We start from the raw sequence: 16,879 nt of genomic DNA, 5'->3' as shown, positions 1-16,879 counted from the left end.
ACATATGGACCAACCCACATGCCAGTAATTGCAGGGTCTAGACTATAACACTACCATCATTATGAAGATTTGGACTACTCATTTTAAATTTTACGACTCTCATTAGTCAATTTTATTGGCCCACCTCACACAAACCATAGGTTCATATCTCTCTAATTCTCTCTCGTCAATGATCCAGATCTTCAAGTCTTTGGGCTCCAAACATAGAGATTCGGAGAGAATCTCGACGCATGTCAAACATTCTAACTAGTAGTCCACATGTCATGACATCATGTCTTTACCTACAAATATGAAAATCTGATGATTAAATGATTGAAATTATGTGTTTTATTGGAAGTTACGAGAAACTTACCCTATGTTTTCTCATGTAATATAACACAATTAATTCCTCGTGTATGTTCTATATTTGAATTTGTTCTGGATGCTGGCCAGTCACACACACATGTACATATTGCTCATGACAACATACACACATGAGTTGAGTTCATCTGCGTGCAACTAGGCTTAGGATTCTTGTGGGGAAAGCAAACTCTCTACGGTTCATATATATACTGCTCGGTGCTCACATGTATTGCTACAAGCTACTTGTAAATCATGTGATGTCACCAATAGAAAATAAGCATGTTAATCAATACTTCAGTAATAATTTAATAATCAACAACCATATTATATGGTTTATAAAAATTGATCGAAATAGTTGGTCTCCCTAGCATTACCCAACATTATAAACTTGTTTTTAATTGAACATGTAGATCCAATCAAGCGCGCACAATTGGATTGGAATAGGCTCTACAAAATCATAGTAGGCATTTTTCGAGGACTCATTTACATTCATGAGGATTCTCGACTTAGAATTATTTGTTCGTGCTTGATCGAACACAAGGCAACACCAGTCGAACTGTGGGAACCTTGTAAGTACTTGACGAGGTTACATGGCTTATATTATAATTATGTTAATCTATGTCAATAATCCAATATGTTAGTGACAAAAACAACATTATTCTTGTTTTCGATATGCAGTGGATATGTGACTCCAGAATATGCAATACATGGGCACCTTTCTGTTTAGTCGGATGTCTATAATTTTAGTGGTCTTAATTTTGCAGATAGTAAGCGGACAGAAAAATAATTGCTTTCATCATGGAGAAAACGTGGAAGATCTTCTAAGCTGTGTAAGTACTTAAAACTATATGGATATTGCAACCAAGAAATATAATTAAATCCGTAATAATATTTCTACAAATATTACAATCGTTGCAGGCATGGAAATGGTGATGTGAAGGGATGGCTTCAAATCTTATAGATCCCACATTGTCTAATGGTTCAAGAAATGAAATATTGAGATGCATCCCGATTGGGTTACTATGTGTGCAAGAAAATATAGCTAATAGGGCAACCATGAATGCTATTGTTCTTATGCTTAATAGTTACTCAGTCACACTTCTGGTACCCTCACAACCAGCATTTTTCAGGCATGGTAGCGTTGGATCTGACGTGTCTTTGGGATGGAACATTAGTTCAGAGGTGATGGAACATTTGAAAATATAATGAGTAAGTTAGCATTTATTTGTTTCATTTTTGCTTTTCAATGGTGCAATATTAATTCATTCTTGTTTAGGTAATTGCATTAAGTCTTGTGAGGCTTTTATAGAGAAATAGATAGTGACAAACAGAGAAAAGTAGGGAGAAGCCGTTTGTATTACAAAATGAATTTCTTGATTTGCTTATTATATTGATACAAGATATATACAAGCCTATAGTTGACTTTGTACAACATAAAAGGTAACTAATAACTCTTGATTATTTACATAAACAATATGGAGAGAATGGTGGGATCACGTTTTGACAGCAGATGTGGTGGAGAGATTTGTGGTGGATTCAATACTCTTGTCATCCCCCCTCAAGCGAAACGGAACAAAGTGTAGATTGAGCTTGGAACCAAGAAAAGAGAATCGATCGCGGGAAAGTCCTTTGGTGAAGATATCAGCGATTTGATGATGAGAGGAGATGTGTCGAGTTTGAAGGACACCGTGGGCAAGAAGCTCGCGAACAAAGTGGTAGTCAATCTCTATGTGATGAGTACGCACATGAAAAACAGGATTGGCTGCCATGTGAAGGGCAGAGACATTGTCGACGAAAATGCAAGGTGGAGTACGAAGCAGAATGCCTAGTTCATGGAAGAGATAACAAAACAACGAATTTCAGCAGCTATGGTGGCAAGAGCACGATATTCTGCTTCGGAACTAGAACGAGACACGGTGGATTGCTTTTTGGCGGTCCATGAAAGAAGGTTAGGACCAAGAAAAATGCAAGCACCATTTGTTGAGCGACGATCATCAATGGAACCGGCCCAGTCAGTATAAAAGAAGCCTCGAATGGAGAAGTCTGGAGATGAACGAAATAAAAGACCTTGTTCAACAGTCCCTTTGATGTAGCGGTAGATACGTTTGACGGCCTGAAGATATGTTGATTTAGGGTTGTGCATGTACTGACAAACTTGATTAACGGCAAAGGAAATGTCGGGGCGGGTTAGAGTCAAATACTGAAGTCCGCCAACCATGCTCCGATAAACATCAGGATCCGAGATAGGATCACCATCATAAGCAGACAAACGTAATGAGGAGAGGAATGGTGTAGGGCTGGGCTTGCACTGGTCCATCTTAACGGCTTTGAGCGAGAAATAGTTGGCTGCCTCGTCGAGTAACTTCCATTCCAAGAAAAAAATGGAGGTCACCTAACTTACGGCTAGCAAAGGTGGTACATAGTTTATCAAGGAACCTGTGAATAGCATCATTGTTTGAACTTGTGACAATGAGATCATCAACGTATACCAGAACATAGAATGAGTATGTAGAGGAATGGTAAATAAATAGGGATGCATCCGATTTACTATGGGAAAAGCCTTGATTACACAAGAAATAGGTAAAACGCTGGAACCAAATGCGAGGTGCTTGTTTGAGGCCATAAAGAGCTTTGTGAAGGCAACAAACATACTGGGAGTGGTTGGAATCAACAAAGCCAGGTGGTTGTTTCATATAAACTTCTTCGTGAAGAATACCATTCAGGAAAGTATTCCGAACGTCAAGTTGCTGCAATGACCAATTTTGTGAGACTGCTAAGGCAAAAATGGTACGGGTAGTGAAGGAAAATTTGTGAAAAACAAGTTCATTTGAGCAACATCAACAACATGCAATTAACAATTAAAAGGCGGAATCATGTTTATATGCACTCAAAAACAAAACTTAACCCATGAACTTCAAAGCCTAGTAAGTAGGTGAACCAAGACTCAACTCAAAACAAAGTGAGTTGAGAAATCAATACCTTTGTAGATTCCTCTTTGCATAAGCAAAGGCTAATCACCCAAAGTGAGGGCCTTCATTCCTTGCATCTTAGATCCATGGATTTGGATGGATGAAAAGATTTCTCCAAGTTCCCAAAATTGAGAACCTCTAAGTCTCCACACCAAGGTAAGATTGGAGAAGAAATGAGTGACCTTGAGGAAGTAAGATTGCTAGATGTTTTCCTCAAGAGTAGCCGGCCATTTTAGAGAGAAAGGAGAGTTTGTTTTCATCTTTACTCCTTAGAAAAACCCTAAGGATGAAATGGCTATAAAGATGTCTTTATACCACCTCACAATGGAATGGCAAACTTGCAATTAAGCCAAGTTCACTACCCTCCTCTAAATGGCCGAATTTAAGGGGATTTATTGGGCTATTTGGGCCTTTGTGAATCATTATTCATTAAGTTGTCATACAACTTAAGTCAATGGACTTGACGTTCGAAGCCCATTGGGCCTTAAGGTCCAAAACTATCCCGAGGTCTTTAATGAACTTATTCGTTTGATTAATTAACATATTAATTAATCCTTGCCATAAATAATTAAACCATTTAATTATTCTTACTCATCTCCGTTGAATCTTCAATCTTTACCTTACACGGTGTACGATCCATTAGGTTCCTTTTAGCGAGGCAGTGGGCGATTCAAACTCTTTCAAATCGATTGTGAATTGGAACTTACTTTCAATTCTCCCGTTAGTGATAATACACTTTTAGGGCTTCCACAAACCATGGTTGACGCCTAGCAGCATGTTATGGTTACCCAAGCTAATCAGAAGAGGTGGAGAACCTATTCAGTTTTAGGATTACAAATGCAATACGGTCTTTCTCTAATACAATACTCTTGACCACATTGTTTGGTTTGATAGTTTATTCATGTCTACTATCCAATGTGAGTCTTGTGCTTATATGATTACCTTGAATGTGATTTGGAACACATTCCAACATCTCATTCATACTCTGGCCAAAGATTCTAAATCATATCATAGAGTATTCTCCCTCAAACAGTTTGAAGGTTAGAGATCCCTTGTTGCGCATTCACTTGCCTCCATGGCTAAGTGGCTTAACCCCAACGATGTCGTGGACACCCTCGTGATGGAGTGACTTTGACATAATCAAAGATTAAGGACCTAACCACAAGACAACTGTGATGCCTCAGGTCAAAAGACTAATTTGCATTATCCCAACCATGAGTTCTCATGTGACATGAATATGAGAACTCTTCGTTGATCGTGTTCGGTGAACTCATTCTCTATTGAGCACCTACGTACTTGTCTTGATGTCACACACACCAATGACTCAAGACTAGTCACTCTCCCTGAGAGAAGACATAGCACGTACTGATCTTAACGGACTGTCAATGCCCAATTGACAATCCTATGATCAGGAACGTTTAGGATGTGTCAACGAAAGAATGGTCTCATGAATCTAACTTCTTTAGATCGCATTCTTCCAATCACATATTCCTTGGACTTATCGTTTAAGCATATAACATTTATATGAGACGGCTCAAACAATAATCTTTGCCCTTAATATTAAACTAGATTAGTTTAACATGTGAAATGTCCATAAAGTATCATCATATGATTGGTTTTAGGGCACATTTCCAACAGGTAGTACCTGGTTTAACAACATGACTAAAGGTCTCGTCGTAGTCAACCCCAACTTGTTGATAGAACCCCTTGGCGACGAGACAAGCCTTGTGGCGGTCAATGGAGCCATCGGCCTTTCGTTTAACATGAAATACCCATTTGCATCCCACAATATTCATATGAGGAGTAATAGGAACAAGAAACCAAGTGTGATTCTGAAAAAGTGCATCATGTTCCTCTTTCATCGTTTGCTGCCAATGCAGGAATTTAGACGTTTGAGTATAGCTAGTGGGCTCAATGGACATAGGATCTTCAAGGACTGCGGTTAAACCACGAGGAAGGGGATGTCTGGGCGAGTCGTAAGTGAGGGCATTGATGCTTCCAAATTTGCGTGGAGGAGTAGAGTCTGGAGAAGTGACAGGTTGCGGTGAAGAAGCAATAGTGGTTGCAAATGACTGAAAATGTGCTACAGGTGAAGTGGGTATAGGCGCTGCAATAGCCGTGGATGGAGAATGGGGCGTAGAATGATCAGAAGGAGTTGTTGGAATGTTGTTGGGAGACACAAGTGATGCTGCATGCGTCAGTGGTTGTAGTTCTTGTCGCTGGGTTGTTGCTGCTGCTTGCTGAACTGGTGTGGTGGGCTGGGATACGGTGCAAGGAAGAATAGGTGCTACCGCATGCGTCAGTGGCTCCAAAAATAATGGTTGATGAGACTGCTCGTGAGGAGGAGAATCTGTCCTGTGGTCTTTATACGGAAAGGTGAGTTCATCAAATTGTACATTGCGAGAAATATACACCTTACCAGAAGCAACATCGAGACAACGGTAGCCTTTGTAGTTGTTGTAACCAATGAAGACACATGGGATGGACTTGGGCATCAACTTATGTTTGTTGTAAGGAAGCAAGTGAAGAAAGCATGTGCACCCAAATGTCTTAAGAAATCGGTAATCAGGAACTTTGGCAAAGAGTTTTTCATAAGGAGAAACATTCCCAAGATTATGAAGAGGCAACCGGTTGATAAGAAATGCAGCGGTTGTGAATGCCTCCACCCAAAAATTTTGCGAGAGATGAGATTGAGCAAGGAGACATAAACCCATTTAGGTAACATGGCGATGTTTGTGCTCAACTATACCGTTTTGTTGTGGCGTATGTGGGTAAGAGAGTTGGTGTGTTATGCCATGATCACGAAGAAAATGCCGAAATGCAAGGCTAGTGAATTCACCACCACCATCTGTTTGTAATACTTTAATAGTGCGATTCAAACGATTTTGAATTATGCATTTGAAAGTAACAAAGGTAGTCATGACATCGGACTTACGAACAAGAGGGAACAACCACACAAATCTTGAATAATCATCCACCATAGATAAATAGTACTTATAGCCAAAATTAGACATAATAGGAGCGGGGCCCCATACATCAAGGTGTAAGAGGTCTAAAGGATATTGAGTCATGGACGTCCGAGAGGAAAATGGAAGACGACAAGCCTTGCCAATTGGACAAATATGACATTTTTTATTAGATGAAAATGCACCACTAATGGGGATGTGGTATTTATTTGCCAAAACTTGAAAGATAACAGTGGAGGGGTGACCCAAGCGAGCATGCCACACATCGCTAGTCGTCCGTTCGCCATAAAACACAAGCTTGGGAGTAACGTGAGGAGTAGCTCTAATATAGTAAAGTTCGCCATAGTTATGCCCAATTAGAAGGAGTTGGCCCATTTTCTTGTCCTTCACACGAAAAGAACGATCATCCATCTCAAAAAAACAGTGATTGTCATAACAAAATCGACGAAGAGATAATAAGTTCTTCTTAATGGCAGGGACACATAACACATCTTTTAGCAACATAGGTCCATGTAAACCAGATATGGAGGATTTACGAACATGAGATATAGGTAGGTGATTTCCGTTGCCCACAACAATAGTATCAGTACCTGTGTATGGTTGGATTTGTGTGAGAGCGGAAGGATCATTGGTCATGTGATTTGTGGTGCCGGAATCAACCACCCAAGGTGTTGACGAGGGAGAGTCCGCAGTTGCTAGATAGGCAAAGTTTCCTCGGGTGGTACACTGGCGGGCTTTGTGACCATATTCTTCACAAAGTTGACAGTAGCCATCATATTCAAATGTCAGTGGCTTAGGTGGCAATGACGGTGTGGGAAGAAGAGGTGATCGAGTGTCGGTCGATGAACTGGGGTTAGGCCGAGGAGGATTCCAGTTGGCTTGATGGTTTTGATTTGAAGAACGCCAATGTCGACCACGACCATTGCCTTGTCTAAACGAGTGATGTGAGGAAGATGATCGGTGACCATTGTAGGCAGAATGAGACGAACCAGCATGATGACGAGAGGCAGCAAAAGCAGCGCTACTGGACAAGGAGAGAGTGTACATCTTTTTTATGAGATGTTCTTCTTGAATGAGCAGGTTGTAGCAGTCATCGTATGAGAAAGAAGATCGAAGATGAACGGCTATTGTAAACTCTTTATATTCAGGACCAAGACCGTCCAAGAGGCTTTCAATGAGTTCCTCGTCAGAAATAACGGAGCTAACAGCGGTAAGTGAATCCGCAAGGCTTTTGGCATGCAGCAAATAATCAGACATAGACTTCTTTGAATCCTTTTTGAGAGTGCGGAGTTGTTCACGAAGGGTGCGGATGTGAGTCTTGGAGACAGGAGACAAACGCTTTTCGAGAAGAGACCAAGCATTGAAGGCGTAGGTGCAAGGAAGCAGTATAGAGCGGATAGATGGTGAGCAAGTAGACTTGATCCAACTGAGGACAAGTTTGTCCCGAGAATAATTCGAATTAAGAGATCCATCATCAAGCTTCTTTGGAGGTTTGGTATTGGTGGTCACGACATCTTCCAGACCATGAATTTCAAGAATGTCAGAAAATTAGGATTGCCAAATGAGATAATTATTTTTGTCCATGGGAGTATTGATGGTGTGGGAGATGTTGAAGGTGGTGGGGAGGGAAGCAATAGATGCGGCCATGGTTGAAGAATGAGAGGAATCAGAGGAGGCAGTGGAGATTGGGGTGGTGGGGGCGTATAAAGGATCGAACGTTGGGAAGCGTTAGCTTGTGAGAAAGGATGATACCATATAGAGAAATAGATAGTGACAGACAGAGAAGAGTAGGGAGAAGCCGTATGTATTACAAAATGAATTTCTTGATTTGCTTATCATATTGATACAAGATATTTACAAGCCTATAGTTGACTTTGTACAACATAAAAGGTAACTAATAACTCTTGATTATTTATATAAACAATATGGAGAGAATGGTGGGATCACATTTTGACAGCAGATGTGGTGGAGAGATTTGTGGTGGATTCAATACTCTTGTCAGCTTTGTGTAAGAGAAAGACTAAGAGTTGTTTTGGGACCAGTACTCCCAGCGTACCAATCACGGTACCAGTCAAACGACGACTTTGATAAATTTGGCATGTCGCCCACCACTCCCATCTCTATCAACCTTACATCCTCATCACATGCATTGCATAAAGTGGGGTGTTCTTCATTCTTCATATATAGAAATCTAGCAAGTTTTCTGTCATAATTATAAATTTATAATCCCCTTTTACAAACCAATTTCAGCAAAAATATCAAACAATGCCAGCAATGGTTTCCTCAAGATTTCTATACTGCCTCTATCCCATTCTGTTTCTCATGATTAATCAAGCCCTTGGTCAAGTTCCAGATTTTCTACACCACTTCTGTGTAAACGAGAATGGAAACTATGCCACCAATAGCACCTATCAGACAAACCTCAACCGCCTTCTCTCCTCCCTGCCCTCCGAAGAAAACGGTGACGGGTACGGTTTTTACAATGCATCCTATGGTGAAAACTCGTCGAACGAACAAATTTATGCAATCGGACTTTGTAGAGGAGATGTCATGGCGGAAGATTGCCGCACCTGCCTAAATAACTCCCGATATGCTCTGCCTCAGCGTTGCCCTAATCAGAAGGAAGCAATTGGTTGGCACGACGAATGCATGCTACGCTACTCAAACCGCTCCTTCTATGGCGATATGGAAGCTAGTCCTTCTTTCTATGTGCAGAATCCTAATAACATATCGTCGTCAGGCTTGGATGGATTCAACCAAGAGCTGAGGAAGGTAGCGGACAGGATAAGAAATGAGGCTGCAGCGGGTGGTTCTCTTCGGAAGTTTGCATATGGAAACGCAAGTGTCCCAACTTCCCAAACAGTATATGCACTAGCGCAGTGCACGCCGGACATATCCAAGCAAGCGTGCAGTGATTGCTTAGGCGGAGCTTTTGTAGATATCCACAAATGTTGTGAAGGGACAGAAGGTGGGAGAGTTTTTAGTCCTAGCTGTAACTTTAGATTCGAGGTTTTCAGCTTCATTGACCCTGCAACTTTTACACCATTGACATCGCCGCCAGGCCCGCCACCAGTGCCACTATCAATGCCACCATCAGTATCTTTTCTTCCACCATCAAACAATACCACAAATACTTCACAAGGTATGTATGCACAACGTATAGTATGTATACTCCATTACATACACCTATGATTCTAGTAATTTGCTTTACACTGGTCTCCATTTAATTGATCAATGAAAAAACATATATTTCTTCTCCTCGTACCGTCGAGGTTTTCTAAAAAATAAAAAAAATTAAAAAAAAAGATATATTTCTGATTTTACTTTGCAGGATCGAAGAGCAACAAATCTCGGATTGTCATCATTATTTTTGTGCCAATTATTGCTTCTTTGTTACTAGTTATGTTAATGTGCTTTTGTCTAAGAGTACGGAAGGCAAGGAAAAAGATTCAAAGTAGTTTAGTTCCAGGTACGTACGTACTGTGACAAAATAAACACAGCAACATTTAACTCAATTTCCTTTAAGTGGAGAAGCTTACTACTGTTACAACATCTAGATCTAACTATTTTAGATATGAACTTATGTAAATTTTGTTAAATTTGTACCCCAGGAGAAGATGCGGACGAAATGGGAAGGGTAGAATCCTTGCAATTCAATTTTGACACCATTAGAGTTGCCACAGATGACTTTTCTGAAGCCAATAAACTAGGACAAGGGGGATTTGGTTCTGTTTATAAGGTAATATATATATATATATATATATATATATATGTATCTATGTATGTATGTATGTATGTATGTATGTATATTGAAGAATATAAAATCTCACTTCATACCTGACGAAATAAAATACAACATAACAATTATTCCACTATTAGTAACACCGAGGCCGGCTTATTGTGATAAAACCTAACATGCCTTTGAAATCTTGACAACATCACACGGGCAACACCAATGCAAACCTTTTTGTTTTGATACTCTTCCAGGGTAGGTTATTGAATGGAGAAGAAATAGCAGTGAAAAGGCTTTCCGTAAATTCTGGACAAGGAGATTTGGAGTTTAAAAATGAGGTCTTGTTAGTGGCAAAGCTTCAACACCGGAACTTAGTTAGGCTCTTGGGTTTCTGCTTGGAAGGAATTGAAAGGCTTCTTATTTATGAGTTTGTCCCTAATGCAAGTCTCGACCACATCATATTTGGTATTTATGCATCAGTGTGATCTTCTTCTCCTTTTTGGCTTTAACTTCAAAATTTTATCATAATGTAACATACAACAAACATTATATTCTTGTTTTTAATTAAAATGCAGACCCAATTAAGCGCACACAATTGGATTGGAATAGGCGCTACAGAATCATAGTAGGCATTTCTCGAGGACTTATTTACCTTCATGAGGATTCTCGACTAAGAATTATTCACCGTGATCTCAAAGCTAGTAATATATTGATAGATGAAGAAATGAACCCCAAAATATCAGATTTTGGCATGGCAAAGTTGTTCGTGCTTGATCAAACACAAGGCAACACCAGTCGAATTGTGGGGACCTAGTAAGTGCTTGACGAGTCTACGTGGCTTGTATTAGAATTGTGTAAATCTATATCAATAATTCAATATGTCAATGTTAAAAACAACATTATTCTTGTTATTGATATGCAGTGGATATATGGCTCCAGAATATGCATTATATGGACACTTTTCTGTTAAGTCGGATGTTTATAGTTTTGGTGTCTTAGTTTTGGAGATAGTAAGCGGACAGAAAAATAATTGCTTTTGTCATGGACAAAATGTGGAGGATCTTCTAAGCTATGTAAGTACTTGAAACAACATGCATATTGCAATCAAGAAAAATAATTAAACCCCTAATTATGTTTCTACAAATTTTACAATCGTTGCAGGCATGGATATGTTGGAGGCAAGGGACAGCTTCGAATCTAGTCGATCCCACATTGACGAATGGTTCAAGAAATGAAATAATGAAATGCATCCACATTGGGTTACTGTGTGTGCAAGAAAATATAGTTGATAGGCCAACCATGAATGCTATTGTTCTAATGCTTAATAGTTACTCAGTCACACTTCCAGTACCCTCACAACCAGCATTTTTCAGGGATAGTAACGTTGGATCTGACATGTCTTTGGGATGGAGGAATAGTTCAGAGGTGATGACAACCGGGTCGGATCGATCCAAGAGCAGCTCTGTCAAAGCACCAGAAAAAGAGGTTTCGATGATAACCGAAGTATATCCTAGATAACTCTTTAGATGGAAACTGCATTTCTTTTTATTATGATGTGTAATTTAGCGTTTACATGGATCATTGTTCTGTTCAATGGTGCAACAATTTACTCTTGTTTAGGTAATTGCTATGAGCTTGGGACCTTGTGTGAGAGATTAAGGACTAGTTTGGTATTGCTGTATTTTGAAAAAAAAACTATTTTTATTATGTTGTAAAAATAATCAGTTGTGAAATAAAACAATTAGATATTTGGTGTTTTTTTAACCAATAATATTATCTACACTAAAGGGGAGGGGGTAGGCTTAGTCTCACAATGGGCTAGCAATAATATAGTTCAAACACGTCTTTGGCAAAAATTAAACCTAGACCTCTCGCATACAAGTGAAAATGAATATCACTAGACTGTATTACTAAATGACATGTATTTGGTGAATTAGATTTGCAAAAGTGCTTTGAGTCCAAAAGTAGTATCGAAGTGTTTAATAAACTTTTATATAAAAACATAATGAATATGTATAATTACCTAAAAAGACACACTATTCATCCATATTTTATTACTCTTTTTATTATTAATCCACTAATTATTTTCTACCAACAGTCTCTCTCCTCTCCCTCATTTTCTCCCGATTCTCATCCCATCTGTCACTCCCAGATGTCGCACCAGTTCCCTATTATTTTGTTCCCCTCTTTCTCACCATGATCAATCTTGTCCAAAGTCAACGCCATAATCTCTAAACTCTCTAATCTAACATTTAATCTAACAAAATCTATCATTTGATAAAAAATAAAAAAATAAAAAATCTTTGCCCAGAGACCCTAAATTCCCTTCTGAGTCTCACTCTTCTCCCCCTGTTCTCAAATGGGTTGGAAGCAAAACGACCGAGAAGCCCCACATCGATCTTCTCTCGTCCGCCTCTTGGTGGGTTTGGTTTCTTGTGCTCTAGTCTATGCATTCGTCTCAGTGCTGCTTAAACCTAATGATGCATCTTCATTCGCCAAGCTCAAGTCGCTCGCGTTGGTGGAGGGCGGCCGTGTTGGGGTGGATGGGCTTCTTAGGTATTGTGTGGGAACAAAGAGGCGGTGAAATTCCGTCTCAAGAGTTTACTATTTAATTAAGTATGTTGTATTTGCACGATGACAGAATGTATGAAAGTCAAGTTCAATGGAAATGAAAGTCCAGATAAGATAGAGGTGAGGATTGAAGATCAGGAAGTACTAAAGAGTGACCGTTTTCGTTATCTTGGATCTATCTTGTAAAAGAATGGAGAATTTGATGGAGATCTTACTTGGAATGTTGGGGAGTCAAAAAACAACACGTGCCAAAAAAGAGTGTAGCAGAGACAGGGATGAAGCCAGAGATTTGTGTGAATGGGGGCATCCTCAATCAATAAAGTCATAATTAAAAAGCTCAAAAATTTACTAAACACAATACTTATATATTAATCCATAAAGTTTTTCATACAACAGTCCCTTACAATATCCCTCGACGCGTTTTCATGTTCTGAAAGCGTTGCATGACAACATCATTACCAATACCATCAAATATTTCTCTCTCTATCAAAATAATCATGTTATCATTCATCCATTGATCTCCTATCCGATTTCTCAATCGATTCTTCAGAATTTTCATGGCCGAAAATGCTCTTTCAACGGTTGCAATAGCAACTGGAAGAGTTAGTGCTAATATCACAAGCAAGTAAACCAGCGAATACACCTTGTGTTTCTTGCATTGAACCATTTTTTTTTGCAAGATCTCCAATCTCTTTTAAACCTGAAAACTCAATGCTAGACCACATATCCAAAATGTAAGTCTCAAGTTGAATCTTAATTATCACCAGCTCATTCATAGAGAAGTCTTTAGGATAAAACTGGGTAAGACTCAATAGCTTTTGGCTATCAAAAGCAGAGAAGGAGTCGGCTGGACATAAACATGCCAAACAAAGAAGTAACTCAATGTTGGTCTCATTGAAACGATTATTTAGTTCTTGAAGCTGCCGATCCAAAACAACATAAAATATCCCAACACAATAATGATGCATATTTGTGACTTCTTGTGCTTTTCCTTGCCCTCGCCTTCAAGAAAGAAACATATCATCCATATTAGGCACATCAATATCATGTTTAAGACAAAATTCTGAGACTTCACTAAGTAAAGAATCCCAACCACTTTTCCTCATTATCTCCAACATTTGCTGACAAACTCCAACCAACTTCATGGCATTTACAATATCCTGATCCTTCCTTTGCAATGCTTGTGACAATTCATTAGTTATTCCTAGTATATCTTTCATCAAGTGCAGATTAAACACAAAATCAAATGATTGCATGGAATCTTATAAATTATTCGCTTCACATCTTTGTTAAGAGCTTTTTCCATCATCTGCTATTACTTCAAGTACATCAAGTATGGATGAAAACATAGTCATTATACTTACTAAAGTACCAAAGTGTGAACCCCAACGTGTTTCTCCAGCAAGTTTCAAAGTAGTTTCTTGATTTTTGTGTTTCCCACTTGTAAACTCACCACTGTTTAGTGCTTCAATAACTGCAATAGATTGCTTCTCTCGAAGAAGATCACAATGCTTCGATGAAGCTCCAACAACATTTACCCAAATAGTAACTATATTAAAAAGAGACTCAATTTGGATGTTCTTCTTTGCCACAGCTACAAGAGCTAATTGAAGTTGATGTGCAAAGCAATGAATATGATAGGCACAACCACTTTCTTTCATAATAAGAGCTTTAAGACCATTGAACTCACCTTACATATTGTTGGCCTCATCGTAACCTTGCCCATGCAACCTAGACATACTCAATTTATGCCTAGAAAATACCTCATCAATGGTTTCCTTGAGTGAGAGAACATCAATACTAGTAACATGCTCAATGCCAATAAAACGCTCAACGACATGCCCATTCTTGTCCACATAACGCAATACAATAGCCATTTGTTCCTTCGTTGATACATTGCAAGATTCATCAATCAAAATAGAGAACAACGAAGTGTCAACGTCTTCAATAATAGCCTTGATCGTCTCAGTTGCACAAGCATTTACAATGTCTTTTTGAATATCTGGTGATGTCAATTTGTGGTTCTCCGGAGCATTTTTCAAAGTAACGGCTTTCACATCCTCATTGTGGTCGGCAAGAAACTGTAGAAGCTCAAGAAAGTTTCCATGGTTGCTTGAATGTTCAGATTCATCATTACCACGAAATGCAAGCCCTTGTCTCAAAAGAAATCGACAACAATCAATTGATGCATTCAACCAAGCTCTATATTGAATTCGAGCTTCATCATGAGTTTTAGAGAAAAAAGACTGGATATGTTGCTTTTGACTCCTTAAAGCTTCAAAATTACTCCATGCTTGATTGTGTGCACTATTGACACCTCCAATATGAGTTAGAAGTCTTTCTTTCTTCTTCCAGTTAGAAAATCCTTAGCCAACAAAGAAATCACCACCTACTTGTTCTCCAATGTTTGGTTTAAAAAGGTAGCAACACAGACAAAGGGCAGCATCTTTTTCTACACTATATTCCAACCAAGTAGGAAAATCATCCAACCAAGCAGGGTTGAATCGCCTTTGCGTGTCTCCATATTTCTTGTAAGGAAAATTATGGGTTTTAGGTTGTTGAGGACCAGCTAGCACATATGCTCTTCGTACTTGATCTCGAATATTAGGATTGTAATCCAAAATTTGAATTCGCTTACCAGGATCTGATGGAAGATTTGATAAAATAAATTCTGTATTATCCTGTCCACGAGTATCATTATTTTTCTCAATAACTGAGGATGGTGGCACTGATATTTTCTTGAAAAACCTTTCCATGATGTTTCAGTCTGCAAAGTCATTCATATTGATACCAATAACATATAAGATTCATACGTAATTTTTAGAATTTATAGAATAAAAATCTCAATAAAATTCTTAGAATAAAAATCTCAACAAAAATCCCATCTTTTCTAACCTTCAGGATGAAAACACATGAGAAACAAGTTAGATATGCAACTGAGACATTTTGAAACCAAGTTGCTAAAGAACACTCATGTAAAACTTTAACCCTATAACATACTACAGGGGACATTTTGATTAACATAGCAATCTAATCAAACCAAGATCCAACCAAGGCGATAATTCAATTAACCAATACCAATAAGCATACAAATTATTCAACAAATAAACATTTAATTCAACTAATCATATCAATAAATGTATACCCATATTCATAGAATTCGTAATTTCATAATTTCATTCATCAATAATCAATAATCAATAAGTCAATAACCATATTAGTGCATGACCATATCCATATGATTCTATATTTCTATACCAATTAAACAAAAATTCGTCTTAAATAATTAATTAGGGTTAGGGATTATGGATTTAGGAATTAAAAAATTTACCTAAATATATATATGTCGGCTCGAGAGTGGCTGACTGGAGTGGTTGGCTGCTGGCGTGGCTGGGGGAAGAGCAACTTTGCTCCTGTTCCGTTCCATTTCAAGCTGTTGGGGGAAGAGCAGCACCGCGGTCCACGCTGCTCTCTGATTGGCAAGCATCAAAGGGTAATGAAAACAAAGTAGAGAGATGGAATGGGAGTCTGGGACCGTGGGGACAAGCGGTCCCCCACTATAACATACTTTTTTTTTTCCAAACATATACGAAACGACGCCGTTTCGTTTGCATTTTTTTTAATTTTTTTTTACCATGACCAAAACGACGTCGTATTGGCCTGGTTTTGAGAAGAAAAAAAATAAACAAAGACCCAGCTCTGCTTCTGCAGAACCAGATCGAAGGAACCAAAAAAATCTCAGTGGGGGCTTTGCTGTTGCAGAACCAGATCAGTTTGAGCAGCATGCCAGCATCAGAAAAATCTCAGTGGGGGCATCCGCCCCCCTAGGCCCATGGTAGCTCCGTCCTTGAGCGGAGATCATAATGCTTCGTTGGATGTGTGACCCATAAAGATTTTGAAAGAGATAGTAAGAAAAGATATGGAGTACTTGGACCTAATGGAAGACTTTGTTTGATATTAATCAGCAATCAATAACAAATATATATATAGAAATAAATTCGAATATGCTAATAAACAATGAATTGCAATTAAGTATATTGACAAAGTATGAACAAACGAAATTACTATTAAACAGATAAAATAAAGATAAGATCGAGGCTTGCATACCACAATATCATTGAAATAGAAATTCGCCCCTCCTCTATGAGTTATGTCAGCAATTGCTTCACCAGGATTCAACGATATAAACTAAGATTCCAACACCTGAAAACTTAGTTTTTGGCGTATTTCTTTGTGGTTCTCTCAGTATGTAGTTGCATATAATTAAAGTAGTCATATAACTGTTCACAACATATATG

The 16,879-nt window shown here is 38.6% G+C and overlaps 1 protein-coding gene and 1 pseudogene across 2 annotated transcripts; one reads left to right on the top strand and one right to left on the bottom strand.

Moving 5' to 3' along the window:
* The first annotated feature begins 6,514 nt into the window (after nt 1-6,514).
* On the top strand, nt 6,515-11,781 carry LOC137727827 (cysteine-rich receptor-like protein kinase 29). 2 transcript variants are annotated; one of them, XM_068466664.2, is made up of 7 exons: nt 6,517-9,419; nt 9,609-9,746; nt 9,889-10,016; nt 10,265-10,475; nt 10,586-10,823; nt 10,933-11,083; nt 11,172-11,781. In XM_068466664.2, the coding sequence occupies exons 1-7, from the start codon at nt 8,543-8,545 to the stop codon at nt 11,526-11,528; spliced, it is 2,100 nt and encodes a 699-aa protein (XP_068322765.2). In that variant the 5' UTR covers nt 6,517-8,542; the 3' UTR covers nt 11,529-11,781. The 2 variants fall into 2 exon arrangements, with proteins under 2 accessions (XP_088533585.1, XP_068322765.2); XM_088677459.1 differs by lacking the exon at nt 9,609-9,746 and having other exon boundaries at nt 6,515-9,419.
* A 1,144-nt stretch (nt 11,782-12,925) lies between these two features.
* On the bottom strand, nt 12,926-15,563 carry LOC137728592 (uncharacterized; annotated as a pseudogene).
* Between the last annotated feature and the right edge of the window lie 1,316 nt (nt 15,564-16,879).

Source organism: Pyrus communis, chromosome 10 (assembly GCF_041283825.1).
Source record: "Pyrus communis isolate YQ-2024b chromosome 10, ASM4128382v1, whole genome shotgun sequence".
NCBI classification, from domain to species: Eukaryota; Viridiplantae; Streptophyta; class Magnoliopsida; order Rosales; family Rosaceae; genus Pyrus; species Pyrus communis.
This window is presented reverse-complemented; position numbering and strand designations above follow the sequence as displayed.

What these genes read in the sequence shown, in the direction of transcription:
- LOC137727827 (XM_068466664.2), top strand. Translation starts at nt 8,543, where the DNA reads ATGCCAGCAATGGTTTCCTCAAGATTTCTATACTGCCTCTATCCCATT. An exon ending in TACCACAAATACTTCACAAG is followed by an intron (nt 9,420 to 9,608) that starts GTATGTATGCAC and finishes TTTACTTTGCAG; the next exon opens with GATCGAAGAGCAACAAATCT. An exon ending in TCTCGACCACATCATATTTG is followed by an intron (nt 10,476 to 10,585) that starts GTATTTATGCAT and finishes ATTAAAATGCAG; the next exon opens with ACCCAATTAAGCGCACACAA.